The sequence below is a fragment of the Leptopilina heterotoma genome, unplaced genomic scaffold (assembly GCF_015476425.1).
Source record: "Leptopilina heterotoma isolate Lh14 unplaced genomic scaffold, ASM1547642v1 Lhet_228, whole genome shotgun sequence".
Classification (NCBI taxonomy): domain Eukaryota; kingdom Metazoa; phylum Arthropoda; class Insecta; order Hymenoptera; family Figitidae; genus Leptopilina; species Leptopilina heterotoma.
In genome coordinates this window covers 5,258,139-5,274,320 of record NW_025110946.1, presented here as the reverse complement: position 1 = coordinate 5,274,320, position 16,182 = coordinate 5,258,139, and the positions used below count along the sequence as shown (strand labels likewise).

Here is a 16,182-nt window from a genome sequence, read left to right as displayed (position 1 = left end):
CCCCTAAAAACTGCGTTTTTGGCCATTTTTAAAAAATTATACAGCTAAATCCTGTCGTGCTACAAACTTCGCTAATATCAGAAATTAAAAATTAAACCATGCCCTTCCACATGAGCCCTATGACGATTTGATCGCATGCACCCTTAAAGCAGGGGGTGTGTTTATATCTTGGTGTGCAAGAAGAAAATGTTAATAGAACAAAAATATTTAAAACTCCGTCTATTTTAATGAAACGTTTAAGCGGGGTTGTTGGGGTTGCTGAGTACGAATAAAAAGTTAGATTTCAAAAATTCAAGTGTATTGGTTTAATTCAATACGAAAGTAAATAAAAATTTAAAAAAATTTATGAATTTTGTTGTTCGAGAAAAATCGGAGAAGCTTTATATGCAGTAAAGAAATGACGTTCGAAGTAAATGTTATAAAGAATACTAAAACTGTGTATTTGTTAAGGTCATTTAGCTACAGGATTTATAATACTCTGCTTTCCAGAGTACACTACGGGGAGGCGATCTAAATTACACTCCATTTGTTGTAATTTTTTAAGTATTTTTGTTCTTTTATATTTTTTGTATTCCTAAAAGTACTTTTGTGTTTTATTATACACAAAAATTTCAATTTGAAATAATTTTTTTGTACAAAAAACTATCCTACAAAAAATATAAAACATAATATGATGTAGATTTTTTAAGAAAATTAAGTAAAAAAATATGTTTGAATTTTAAAAATTATTTTTCTGTTAACCCGTTGCCTGTTAACGACCGTTGGGTAGTATACTTCTATATTGGATCCGACATTTTAGATTTTTTAAAAAAAAACTTTAGATTTATATTCGGGGACCTTAAAAAACTGTTAAAGAATGACTTACAGAATAATTTACCTCCTTTTTTCCTTTTAATTCATAAAAGTATTTTGAGATTTTTGGACCATTTGACTTTTAAAAGCTCTATTGGCATCGGAAATGAAAATTTGCAAAAAACGCCCATCACCATCTTGAAGTACATGAATGTAGAAATCTTTTAAGCCCTAGAACGTTTAAATCTATCAAAGCAATTTTTGTTTAGAGCTCTGTCCGTGTTGACGTGCGGAATGTCCCATAAATATTTAGTTATTTTAAAAAAAATTTTTTATTGATGCAAATAAATATTTATTTGAATTAAAATCCATGCATTACTAAATCAAGTAATTTTCCTAATTAATTTTAAGCAATATTTATTAGATCCAATTATTCCATTCATTTGACTTAAATAATTCGAATTTGCTACATATAACTATTTATTTGATACTACAAATGAAAATTTTTATATCAAGGGCAGTTCCATACGAAAAGGAAATGGTGGATCACCGATTTTTCTTAATGTTTGTAATTTTGTAGTATTTGGGGTACTAAATAACTGTGCCAAACAGTTTTGCAAAAAAAATAAAAAATTTTTTTGCAAGATATTTAGATTTGCAAAATCGGAAACTGAAAATAAATAAATAAATGTCAATTTTTTATAATATTAAAAAAAAGTTAAGAAAAATTAAATTTTCAATAATTTGTTTAAACTTTGAACCGGAAGGAATATTATCTTCTTTCATTGATGGTCAGCATTTCAAAGTTCATCCCTTACTTTCGCAATATCCTCATGCAATAAGATTATTCTTATATTATGATGAATTCGAGGTAACTAATCCCTTAGGCTCAAAAACAAGGATCCACAAAATAGGAGCATTTTATTTCAAGATACAGAATTTACCTCCGCAAATGAATTCAGAATTCGCTGATATTCATACTCTTGCTCTTGTACATGATGCTGATGTAAAAAAATATGGTTTTAATAAAATGCTCGCACCTTTTTTAGAAGACTTATTAAGACTAGAAAGCGATGAAGGAGTACTTATAATGTTGAATGGAGAAGAATTCGTACTGCGAGCAACTTTGGTAGCACTTGCTGGGGATGGACTTGCAGTTCCTCAAGTTTTTAATACGTTGGGTCCATCAGCAATTCATTTTTGCAGACTATGTATGTTTTGTAGAGAAGATTTGCGTAAAGGATCAATTACTCGAGGCGAAGAAAGAACAGAACGCCTGTATGACTTCCATCTAGCCTTTTTGGAACGAATGAATTTTTCTGCAGATGGTATGAAAGAAACAGGGTTAAAGGGTTCCTGTTGTTTAAACAGTTCAATTTATTTATTATTATTATTATTTATTTATTTATTTATTTTTATTTATTTGAATATTTTTTTTAGTTCAATTTATTTTCACATTACCAGGAACAAAATTTTTGACCTCTTTCATGATTTTTTCTGTGGAATAGTTCCTTTGATCATTAAGCTGGTTCTTTACCAATTAGTTATTGAACAGGGACTTTTCGACGTAGACTATTTTAATAAACAAATTATTTTATTCAATTATGGCTACGTCGAACGAAAAAATAAGCCTTCTGCTAATTTTACGAACGAAATGTTTTAAAAAAGAGATCATACTTTGAGTCAAAAAGGAATGCAGATATGGTTACTGTTGAGAGTTTTTCCTTTTCTTGTTTCGGCAAAAGTCAATACTGATAATGAGTTTCTAATGCTCGTTATTCATCTCCAAAAAGTAACTGAACTAGTATTTTCTCCAAAAATGATGCAAACACTTATACCTCATATGAGAGCACTCATTAAAGATTTGATTAAGGCCTTCAAACGATTGTTTCCCGATATTAATATCATAAATAAATTTCACCATGTCGATCATTATGCCGAATGCACTGAATGGTTTGGTCCGATGGCTCAATATAATTGTATTCGATTCGAAGCTAAACATGCGCAAAATAAGCAAAGAGCTCCAAATGTGCACAATTTTAAAAATCCTCCGAAAACCCTCATACGTGTTTCACAGTGCACGCAAAGTTCCAAATGGGGATGCGGAAATGTAAAAATGCACAAAATCGAGTCAATAAGTGGTTCCACAAATCATGTTGAATACATTTTAAGCAAACAAGACTTATACGATTTGGGATATATTGATTCAGATGAAATATTTTTTTTGCTTTGTCTCTTAAAGTTGATGGTACTGAGTACCGTAAGGGATTGTATGTTTGTATTGAACTTGCACATATTCGTGACGATAATTTGCCACTTTTTAGGTGCATAGATGAAATAATTCTTTTAGAAAACTCTTTGGTATATTTGAAAGTGTCCGATTGTCTGACATCTTACTTTGACACTGATTTTAATTCTTATTGTATTAAACATTCAGATGTTAGCGTTTATCGGTTCGTCAAACTAATTGAACTTGGTCACTTTAAACCATTCTGTTGTTGGACCAATGCTATCTCAAATGATTTGTACATAATTCTTCGTTACATTATTCTGTAACTTTTTAAAGGTCGCATTTCACACTTTAGTTTTTGTATATATATTTTTAATTTAATTAATTTATACAGATATCCTTAAACAAATATATTAATCTATTATTCTTTTTTTAGATGAAGGAATAAATGGTAGTTCTTTTTTAAAACTAACAGAAGAAGATCTAATTAGTTTGAAAATTAAAATGGGACCAAGGAAAATAATTTTAAAATTAATTAGAGAAAATCAAAAACTACAAGTTAGTCATCTAATAATATTTAAAATATTAAAATTCAATATGAATAGAGTAAAACCAAAATCGGTGACATAACAGTAGCTGCTATCACTTAAAAAATATATTTTTCAGATCGGAGATTTTGTAGTTCAAAACGACGGTAGTATGATCCATCAAAACCTAGCCCCGAATAATGTTACAAGAAACACGGAAACAGTTAACGATACAACTGGTCCATCATCATCACCATCTGATACTAATAATGTTACTACACCAGTCTTTAAATTTACGGTAAATATATTAAAAGGATTTTTTTCTTAAATGTTCGAAATTTTTGACCATATTATGTAATAAACTAATAAAATATTTTCAATTTTCAGCGTTATGCATCAGTTTAAGAGACTCTTCTTAATCATCCACAAGGTGAATCATTAGTGAAAGCTACGACGGAATCTTTTACCGAAGAAAACAGATGGGCTTTGATACAAATTGTTGTTTCAGAACTAGTTAAACTTCACAATGATAGTTGGTATGTTGAAATAATAATTTTTTTATTCTCAAAAGCAATTTATTTACTAATTAGTAATTTCTAAAAGCTCTAATTTTTTTTAATGTTGGGGAAACGTGACGCTATAAATGTTTACATGTTTCTATTAAAGACTAACTAACTACTAAAGTCAATTATATCTATTTATAATAATAAGTAAATAATTAGAAGTTAATATCAATTATATCAAAAATAATTATTAATTTTAATGTAAAGAATTTTACAAGCAAGTTACTAAAATCAATAAATTCTGGTTTATACATATTAAAATTTTTATACTTATCCACCATCGGAAGCGAAAATCGAATTAGCGAAAGCGATCGTAACAGAATTTCCTCGACTGAAAGACAAAGATTCTAAAAAAGGATATGTAAGGACATTCTTGATTATAATAAATACGTGTTAATTTGTAAAAATATCTATACTTTAAAAAACAGTTTTAATTTAACTAAATAATTTTCAGGAGCATTACTACGATGAACTATCCAAACGAGGTTTCATTGAGTACAGATTATGGGCTGTTCGAAAACATGACAATCCTGAGAAAAAGGTTTATAAAACTAAACCTCGAAATTCAACTAATGCGATTAAAAAGCAGATGATCCCCGATGTGTTACTCTCACAAACAGAGATGGACTCCAAGGTAAACTAAAATTTGCATCAAGAAAGAGATTGATCTTTTTTCTAATATTATGAGGAATCTTTGTATTTATTAAGTCACAAGAATTATTATATATCTTTAGAAGCCAAATTCTCTAAATTTTAAAGCTTTCTAACAAAATCCTGACTTTTCTCTGACTTACGATTAGCTTAAATTTTGTTTGTTTAAGGTTTATATTTATTATTAGAATAATATTAATAATTATAATTCTTTTTACTGCACATATTTTTCAAATGTAAGAAGAGTTTTCTGTTATTAACATGTAAATGGTTCAGTAGAGTCATTTAAAACCAAAATAATTATTATTACTTAGAATAATTGTTATTTTTAATATTTATCAAAATTATTTACAAAGTTTTCAAAATAAGTATTAACAAATTAGTTAAATAAATTAAAATGATTTAAATAAATAATATAAATGTTTCTAAACAGATATCTTTGATGAAGTTTAAAAATCCTTCTATTAATGTTAAACATCAAATAGAAAGATATTTACTGGAAACATTGTCGAACCGCAGAAATTGGATTTTAAATACTGGTCCCTCTATTTCGGAAATTTAAAACGAATATCCACGACTTCTTGACTATAATGGGGAAATGGTAAGAGTACAATTGGATTTTCTCAGTAATTATTTATATTAATGACAACCTTTGTTTTAGATCGAGAACGATTTTCAATGGTTATTTAAAGAAAAAAGTGACAATTTCTTAAACAAATTTTCTTCCTACTACGTTCCACGTATTATTCAATATTGCAAAATACATCGTGCTGATTTATATGAGCGTTTTAATCAGGAGTTTAATAATTACGGTCTAAAAATATATAATTATATAAAATTTTATTTTTTAGCCGAGAAGTGTGAATGAGTCGAACGATAAAGAGAACGACAATGAAAAATCAGGGAACGTCGTAGTTGATCCCAGCTGTTTGTTGGTCCAAATTGTAAAAGTATGTACATTTAATTATGTATACAACTTACTGCTTAAACAACTCAAGATTTAATATTATTGTTCAATATATTTATAAATTTTTTTCAGGAAAATACTAATTTATCAGTCTCCATAGAAGATTTTACTGCTCAAGCTGGCACAAATATTCAGCCTTATATTATTTGTGTTAACGGTCAGCAAAATTGCAAAAACTATTTCATTCAAGGGGATAAATGGATCTTAAAACCATACGAAGTCAAGTACTTTGCCGTTGTGTTTGATTTACTTTTTAAATTTTATTTTGTTCTAAACTTGGAATACCCAAAAGGTTTAGAAAACTTTTACAACTTTATTGAGTTTTTACGTATATGGTTTTAACACAAAAGCCCGAAATGCTATAACCTCTCTTCATGTTAATCTGTGCAACATAACTTTGGACACAGATAATTAATTATTAAGATTTTGGTGTATACACACTTCGTTTTATAAAAGATATATAATTGTACACGATACTTTGAAAAAAAATAAAAACTATTATGATCTTTCTTTTTGTAATAAAAATATACCTATAAATAATAAACTTATTTGAACTTAAATAAATGTAGTTCTTTCTCGAGTTCTTTATAAATTAGTGACTTAAAAATGGTCAGTAAAGTTTAAAAACTGAATAGTACTTTTTCAAAACAATAAAACCGCTGATTAATCAGTGAAATTTAATATTTCGCTGATTGAAATAGTTGGCACTCGCTGATTCGCAGCTGCATACTTATAGCTATTTGAATCAGCGACTATACACTGCCAATTAGCGAGTTTTAGCTGATTCAAATTTAGAGAGTAGCGCTGTTGGTCTTGTTTTAATCTCTCTAGTTTACATGGTTTAAATAACACCAGACTTTTGTTAAAATAACACCATGTAAACTAGAAATAAAAAATTACTGTCAAAAATTTAAGCTACGCGCGCTGCTGGTACACGCCCAGGCCTGCAAACGGTGGAAAAGTACCCCCGCCTACCGGCACTATTTACGAAACAACTACAGAACATTTTTTAAAGTGCAAAGGACTTTTCGTCTTAATTTTTTCAGTAGAATATGACCCTTTAATATGTACACCCTCGACTGGGACACCCTATATATATAATTCGACAATATTATTTAATTCATTTCAGGTTTGTTTTATTGCACACGCTATATTTTTTTCTGGCCGAAATAATTATTTTTTTATCTAACTAGTTTTTTATGTATATAATTCAACAATATTATTTAAATTTATTTTAGGTTTATTATTTTTTTATTGTACACGCTTTATTTTTTTCCGCACGAAATAATTATAATAAATTGTTGTCTGTTTATTCATGTTTGTAAAACAGTGTTAAGTGTTTTTTTTGTTTCTGCATGAAAAAAATGTCAATAAATGTTTGCTTGTATTTTTAGAAGTTATCAGTGTTTAAAAAATTTTGTAGCACACGCTTTTTGAGTTAAGTTGTAAGATTTTTAGATTTAAATTGTATTCAACATGGAGGAGTTGAGTGTGGAGAGAGAAAACAGGCGGTGCTCAAGCAGAGAGTTGGAAGAGAGCTCACGTGAAGAGGGAGAAAGTAGTCGAGACTCGAGTAAAAAGGGAGCTCGCACGGATAAAGAGGAGAGACATCGCTCAGACATTAAGTTTTTGACATTCAAGTAGTGAGGTCGCACAGGAAAGAGAACTTTCAGATTCCCGCATCACAGTTTTGGATTTTTCTTTTTTTACATTGAAAGTGAGTTTTAATTATTTATTATTATTATTAGTATAATTATATACGCAATAATAATATGTTTTTTTCATTATAATGTAATATATTATTAAAGTAATTTATTTTAATTATTATTTATTTTTTAATTTCTTATTCAAAACATTTTATTTTAGAAAAATATGGATGACTAATTGGACCAAAGTACAATGGAAGAGGAAGAAATAACTCTGATTGACGCAAATGTAGTCATTTATGACAGCGAAGCGTCCACCGCAGTGTGCTTGAACCAAATTTTAAAAAAAAGTCTTGTAAAAAGGGATTTTTTGTGGATTCCAATACTGGAGACCTTCCTGAGTATTCTGCAACAAAAATTAAAATAATCCATCGGGGGATTTTTGAAAAAAGTAATTTTTAGTATTTCCATCGTGAATTGTGTATACAAGCACCTTAAAAGAATGTACCAAATCAAATTTAATTTCAATTTTCATTAATGTACTATAGTATTTTGGATCGCAGAATCTGAATTTGATGTTAGATTTAAAAATTTTAAAATGGCGGATCCAATACGGCGACCAAAAAGTTTAAAAATGGTTTAGATCTGCTTGAAACTCAATATTTGGGGATTTTCGGGGTCGCTGAATCTGAATCCAATGTCAGTTTTTGAAAATTAAAAATGGCGGATCCAATATGGCGAACAAAAAGTTTAAAAATTGTTTAGATTCACTTGATACTCATTACTCGAAGCTTTTGGGATCGCTGAATCTGAATCCGACTGTCCGTATTTGAAAGAATTAATTTTTTTAAATAAAGAAATAGAAAAATAAGATTATATAAATAATGGCATCACTTACAATTAAAATGAACATTTATTAACACATTATAGAACTGTAATAATTAATCAAGTAAACCTGCTTTGATTAAAAAATATTTCAACAATAAAGACCATTAAGGGGGATTACTCATGAGAAGGAAAAAATTTTTCGGATTCTTTTTGTTGATTTTTTAAAATCCTTAATATCTCTAGAATACAGGTTTAAAATTTTATGACGAAATTTAACTCCAATCAAAAATTATAATACATCACTCTACCATTGGTATGGCTCCACGCGCATGGCCCAAAAACATACTAATCTTTAAATTATGATATTCCTGTAAAAAGTAATGTCAGAAACTTAACAAATCTACCGTTTAAAAGCTTATAATATTCTATGTTAAATTATATACAATTTGAAATTTTAGAAAATTACACAAAGAATTTAACAATCGACAAATTCGAAAAAAAATTAAAAAATGAATGTTTTTTTAACAATTTTTTAAACTCGGACATGTTTTTTAAAAATTGTAGACAAAATTTAAAACTTATATAGGTGTCATCCTTCAAGTCTCATCTTTAAGTTAAGACCAAAATAGTTAAAAAAAATCTTGTTCGATTCGCGAGATATCATTATAAATGTCAGTGCATGTTTTTGGACAAATGCATTGAATTAGTCAATTTTGTTTGGTTTTTGAAAATAAAAAGGCTCGCGACTAACATGAAGAGGCTTGTGAGGAAGTTTATAACTTACTTTATTGACCTAGGATAGCAAATTAAAATTTGGTAAGCTCTTATAAAAAACATTTAACAATAAATCTGAAAAAATCATAGTTAAACTTTAACTGCGTTTTTCTCAAAATACAATTACGTAAGATTTTTTCAAAAAATGAGACCCCAAAAAAACCCGTTTACTGAGTATCAAGCGAATCTAAACAATTTTTAAACTTTTTTTTCGCCATATTGGATCCGACATTTCTAATTTTCAAAAACTGACATTGGATTCAGATTCAGCGACACCAAAAATCACAAATATTGAGTTTCAAGCAGATCTAAACAATTTTTAAACTTTTTGGTCGCCATATTGGATCCGCCATTTTGAAATTTTTAAATCTAACATCAAATTCAGATTCTGCGATCCAAAATACTATAGTACACTAATGAAAATTGAAATTAAATTTGATTTAGTACATTTTTTAAGGTGCTTGTATATACAATTCACGATGGAACATCAACGATGAGGAGGTAAATTTTATATATATATTTATTTATTTGTTTATACACCCGTCTTAAGCCTACAATCTTGGCTATACAAGTGTTTTTACAACCGTAGAACATTCCTTACAAACATTTCTTAATACTAAATTTTTGCGCCTACAGAGCGACTTGAAAATTAGGAGTGCTCGCATTTGCCAGGACCACCCGTCTAATGGGTTTTCTCGCCAGTGGAGAGGGAAACTGTAGAAAACCTCTCCGAGTACAACCGGTTTATCGACAGTCGAATTCTAATAGTGTGTACCGGACAATAATCGACGGTGCACATCATTATACTTCGACGTCAAACCTCCCGCTCAGATTATCTCACGTACCGGAAAAATCCCAGGCTAATGGGCGCGAACCAAGTACCCTTGGTCCGCCCACCGAGCCAGGCATCTATCCGACCGAGCTAATCTGGCGGTTTATATATATATATATATATATATTATTTATATAGCGTTTTATCTACGGCGACGTAGCAATCCAAGATTTCGGCCAAAGATCCAACAATGAAAGCGAGTGGTCCAAGAATTTTGTTACATTGGTTGTAGAATTCTATTTTTGTTTTCAAAAAGTCTTGCAATTCCTCATCAGACTGAAATTAAAAAATTGTTAATAAGATAAAGTAACTTAATTTATTACTATTGTATTTAAAAATTTTTTTTAACAATTTTTAAATTTAATGGATTTTTATTTAAATTCAGAATATGCATTGATACACTTTTTGGAAAAAAATTTCAGTTAAAGTTTTCGATTTAATAATTATTTTTCTTAAACTTTTTAAAAATAGCTGCTCTTTTTGCGTAACAATAAGAAAAAATAATATTGACAATTACCTTTACGACCTTAATAAACGTCTCCTGTGAATCCTCTAATTTGGGTTTCCAGTGTTTTCCATTATATTTCACTTTAGCCGTGCTTGGTCCAAGTAAAATTGGTAAAAGAAACAATGATACAATTTCTCGACAGTCTAATTAAACAAAAAAGAAATTCAAGGTACATCCATTATAAGTAAAAGAAATTAGTATACCTATTTATTGTTAATACATACCTGTTTTCAAAAGATTATCATTTTCTTTTAAGAATTTTTTAATTTTTAATTCTTTATTTCTACAATTGGCCAGAGCAATTATTTTTGAAGAAATCGTAGGCCACTTACTGTAGAGAATATCCTGTTCAATAGGATGTTTTAGAAAAAAATCTTGCTCAAGCTGTAAAAAAAATTAAAATATAATTGTCACCAATATTTAAAAAAACAAAAAATACACATACCAGCAAATAACCTCTAGGCATTTTTTCGCAATAATTCAATTATTTTCGCATAAATAATAAAATTCTTAGCAACTATTCAATTGAATTATTCAATTATTCAATTCAATTATTTTTAATACAGTTTTACAGGAATTGCTCAAAAAATGTAATTATTTTTAAAAATTTAATTCAAATTCTTTGAAAAAATCAGTTATTTAAAAAAATGTTTTTTTAAATTCTTTGTAAGAATTCAATTATTTACAAAAATATTAGAATTTTTCACAGAAATTCAATTATTTTAAAATATTTTAATAAAACTTTTTAAAAGAAATCAATTATTTTAAAATTTAATCGATCATAAATTGCAAGATTTGAAACTTTCAACATGAAAGTTTTCAATTTAATGTGAATTCATCATTAAAAGATAAAAGAAAAAATAGGGGAAATTTACAAAATAGGCTCGAGCTGTAAAAAAAATTATAAAATAATTGTCACCAATATTTAAAAAAACAAAATATACACATACCAGCAAATAACCTCTAGGCTGAAAAAGAGCCTTGAAATTACAAAATTTTTCAGTAATTGTCCAATCCTTTGCAACTCGTTCTCTAATTTAAAATGTCACTTTCCATTTGACCGAAACAGTTTCAAATGGTTCTACTGTGTGTTTGAAAAATTTCAATTTCTCGATGCCAGCTAGAACATATTGTTCAATTTTGATTTTTTGGAAACAAAAGTTAATTAAAATTTATTTTATTATTATTATTTTATTAAAATTTTTAAAATCATTCAGAAATTTATTATTTATATCATGAAGTTTCAATACTTTGTTGGAAATTGTAATTAAAAATTAATTTATTAAATTCAAAATTTATTATTAAAAACTAAAAAAAAATTATTTTTAAAATTTGTATAATCTAATTTTATTAAATTTATTGAAATTAATAGCGTAATTATATTTTTTCCGATTTAAAAATCTCACGTTTCAGTTTTAGGTTATGTTTAAGTATATATGTAAACCATGCAAACGTACCATTCGAAATGCTTTGTTCACTATTAGTACTTTTATTTAAAGTAATAATTCCGCATTTAATTAAGTCTCTGCGATCGTTTATGTACTTATTATACAGTTTTCCTCGAGATTTTAATAATCCATTGCATGGTGTGTACCACAGACCACCGTCACATTCGTTTTCGAGAGTTTCTGACGTGGATTCATTCGGAATTAACACTAAAATCTCGTCTCTTATTTGCTCAAAACGTATTCTTGAAATACTAAAAATAACTTATATTGCCAATAAATAGAAAAATGATGTCAAATAAAAAAATGTTTAATATGTAACTATATAATTACCTATAATCTGTACTTGACTCTAATTCTACTTGAATTATAGCGTCAACGAATTGGTCTCGCCACTGCAGTTGATTTGCTTCTTTCAAAGCTAACGCTTTTCTTCCCTCCAGACGATCAAACACCTTTTTGACTCCAAACTTGGAGTCTATTTCAATGTATAATAATGCAACATGAATTGCGAGCTAAATACATCACAAGAAATTAGAACTCAAACACTCACTTTTCAATTCCTCCTGACTTCTCACATTTACAGCATCACTTGGCAAATCCATTATAAAACAAAAATGATTTTTCCGCAATCATTCAAAATATTTACGACTATATAAACACAGCTGATCAGTCAATTTTAATATACGGGCATAACCTCTGATCAGTCATAATTACACACGTGCTGCGCATGCGCAAGCAGACATATTTCTGCTCAAGCATAGTTGTGGTATGTTGATTTTACAGGTGGACCTGTGTTAATTTAACGTCATTGCCGTGACGTAGGCCCAGTTTGTTAAATCAACGTTTCTCTTTTCCCCGTGTAGATTTGTCTACGTAAACCACAAGAAAAAAATGGATTTAAAAAAAGTTAATGCTCTGTGACGCATGAAAGCTACCCTTCCAACAAAGCCTCTTTCCGAATTGGTTCCAAAGGATCGCTACATGATCAACAAACTAACAAAAGTGCAAACACGATTCGGATCAAGGATTATGACAGAAGTGGATAATGAATTTATCACTTTTTTACCTGCAAGATTTGTAAAATTGTTTGATGAAGATCCAAATACCCTGGAGATGGTGCAAGAAGCTGCCAGTTCAAACAAGTTGTACATGAAGTACTTGGGTGGAACGTACAACGCTTTGGAATTTAAATTTAATTAAATGTGACGCGCTCCCAAGAAAGGTACCTAAGAAGCAAAAAATTTGAGGTTATGTTTTAAATTTTGTAAGTAAAAATACAGAAAGAGAATCAATTATTAATTAAAAATTGTTGGTCTTCAAGTCTTCACTATATTCAAAATATTCAATGAATATTGGTTTCAAATTCAAATAATTAAAAATTAACTTTTAATCAAGATAAATCTAACTCGAACCCAACCTATAATTCGTTTGCTTCTTAGGTACCTTTCTTGGGAGCGCGTCACAAATTGTAGTGGATTTTTTTAAATATTGATGTTTACAAAATATGAAATTTTCACATTAATAATAAAAAATATATATTTATCTATAAATTGGTTTTAATAGTATTTTCTTCCCTATTCATGTTAATTTTCAGGAATTAGTTTTAAGTTTTATTTTCAGAAATAGTAAAAAATTTAAAAAAAAACTCAAGGAAAAGGTTTTTAAAATGATGAGAGAGATGTATTATTATTTTAAATTGTTCATGTTTATTTTTAAATTATTTAATTCTTGTTTTACAAAAAAGTTTCACAATTTTCATAAAATGATTGTAAAGTAGTAAATGTAGAATCAACTTCATCAGTTCCTTTTACAGCAGCACTTATGTATCGGTTTGAAGGCTCTAGGAATCATTCTTGAAGGATTTTTACATTTTTCGCAGCACAATTTTCACAGTGAATTGTATGATGTTTACAAATGGTTAATAAGTTTGTTCAAAGATGGACAGTTAAAATCTTCTAAATTTTCTACACTCAACAAATATTTCTCTAACCAAGTCTTTTTTCTAAACCTTTAACATAGATAGCACTAGCACCACGTAGTATTCCTTGTGTAGAAGAGAAGGAACTTCATCATATGGACCATCTCCAGCTGCCCAATCAATTCCGTGGTAATTATGCGTTAACCAACGATTTTCACTTTTGTAGCATCCAGGCAATGTATTCCAAGCACAAGGAGATTCGAACAAGAAGACGAGTGGTTGAGCATCTAACTGTAGAGGAAGTATCGCCAACTCTTTGAAGACAAATTTGTTATTGGGTTTTTTGAAACCTTGTACATCTACAATGAACTCCATTATGAAATAAAACTAAAATTCTGACTAAAAGCTGCTGTTTTTATACGATTATACCCAATCACCCTCCCACTACATTATCTCCACTACAGCGGTTTCTTGACAACGCCGCTGATTGGTTTATATTGTATGACGCGGTCATGGATGTTTAAGCAATAGGCAGTACACTCGATTCTCGTTATAACGACGATCTCGGGACTTCAAAATCTCTATATTACGACGGAAGGAGAGATCCTACTTCACGTTCTATTTAAACGCATGAATTTATCTGTGATTAACAGAACAAAACGTCAAATACGTGTAAAAAATTTCGTAAAGTATGTTTATTTATATTAAAAGTATCTGCATTGTGGAATCAGTTTAAAGAAAAAGTAAGAATTTTTAATAATAATCAGATCACTAGATGTAGTTTCAGCCGGTATGTTGATTTCTGCTTCAAATTCTAAACGTACATCAACTGACGCTTGTTTTAGAAACTCATTTTGTTTAGAAAAATCAATGACAATTAGAGGAAACAGACTTTTAAAAATATCCTTTGTTAAAATAGGTTTTGAATCTTTACCATAATAAGATGATTGAAAATTAGCGAACATTTCATAAAGTAGAGAGAACTGGTTTTGATCAAAATTTAGATTTAAATTTCCATAAGGATAATATTGTGAATTTAAAAAGAGTTTAACGTTTGTAATATTACAATGATCAAAATGACAAGCATATTTGTTACGTTTATCTTTTCTTGCTGTTTGAAACTAATGGATCCTTTTCAATAAATTTTAATAGTTTTATTTTATTATTATCTGCAGGTAGAACGTATGGAACCATCCATTCAATTTTATTGATGAAAATTTTAAATTCTTCATCACCTCCTTGTCCTGTTTGAAATATAGCATTCTTGTCAGAACGTGCTCTTGTTAAAATAAGTTCATGTTTAGCGTTCATGACGATTTTTTTATAATCTTTGGCAAAACCAAAAATCATGCTGAGTAGTATAGTGAAATGAAAATAGCCATTTTCCAATACAAGTATTGCATCAGCTCGTCGCTTGGGGGCAGCAACATGCCGACTCAGCTAAACGGTGAAAAAGATGCCGTTTCAAAAAGCAAAGTGAAAAACATGCCATTTCACAAATCCTGTGAAAACTATGCCTTGCCGCGAAAGCGCTGAGAAACATACCTTCTCCAAACGAACGGTGAAGAACATGCCTTTTCAGCCTTTTTAATATAATATTAACGGTTGAAAAGGCATGTTCTTCACCGTTCGTTTGGAGAAGGTATGTTTATCAGCGCTTTCGCGGCGAGGCATAGTTTCCACAGGTTTCGTGAAATGGCATGTTTTTCACTTTTCTCTTTGAAACGGCATCTTTTTCACCATTTAGTTAAAAAAGTTAAGTCGGCAGTTAGTTTAGTTAAGTCGGCATGTTGCTGCCCCCAAGCGACGAGCTGCTATTCTTGAATACCCAGCATGTTCAATAAAATTTAACTGTGTAGGAGTTTGTGAGACATAATTTTTCATAATTGTAGTATGTCCAACGTTTTTGCATCGATCTATTTCAATTCTATTTAGTTCATACCAAATTTTATCAAACAAAAAACATACAGCATTATTACTTAAATTCACGTTTTCCGTAAGAGTAATTCCATCGTTTTTAGCTAATCTGCCAAAAATATGTAATGAACTTTTACTAGGCAAAATGCACAAGTCTTGATGTTGTACTGCGATGCGAATTTCATCACTATTGTTAAAAGATGAAGAAGCATACGGTTGATGAGCATGAATTTCATAATGAGCTATAGACTCATCAAAATTCACTGCTGCTGGAATATTGAGAAGTTCGTCCATTTTTGTTGCAAAATCACCCACAAATTATGTAGATTAATTGTCTTGTTTTCGTTTTTTCTTTCCTTGTACTTTCAAACCTAGTTCTTGAAGAAAGAGACGATTCTGTGGTGTTAACACCTTGTAAGATGACTTTAGACTGGTTTGACTCTTGCATGTCTGCTGACTTTTACAGTTTCCACCAACAACAGCTTTTTGATTATAAACAATTCCCATTACAACGACTTTATATGCAATCGAATAGTTATAGTTTCTCCTCTAAAATTTATTAAATCACCATCCTGGTCGAC

General features: G+C 29.3%; 1 protein-coding gene across 1 annotated transcript; it reads right to left on the bottom strand.

Moving 5' to 3' along the window:
- Positions 1–14,782: 14,782 nt before the first annotated feature.
- On the bottom strand, positions 14,783–15,895 carry LOC122502416. The gene is made up of 2 exons (XM_043612448.1): positions 15,653–15,895; positions 14,783–15,124 (listed from the first exon to the last, which is right to left on the bottom strand). The coding sequence occupies exons 1-2, from the start codon at positions 15,893–15,895 to the stop codon at positions 14,783–14,785; spliced, it is 585 nt and encodes a 194-aa protein (XP_043468383.1).
- Positions 15,896–16,182: the final 287 nt, after the last annotated feature.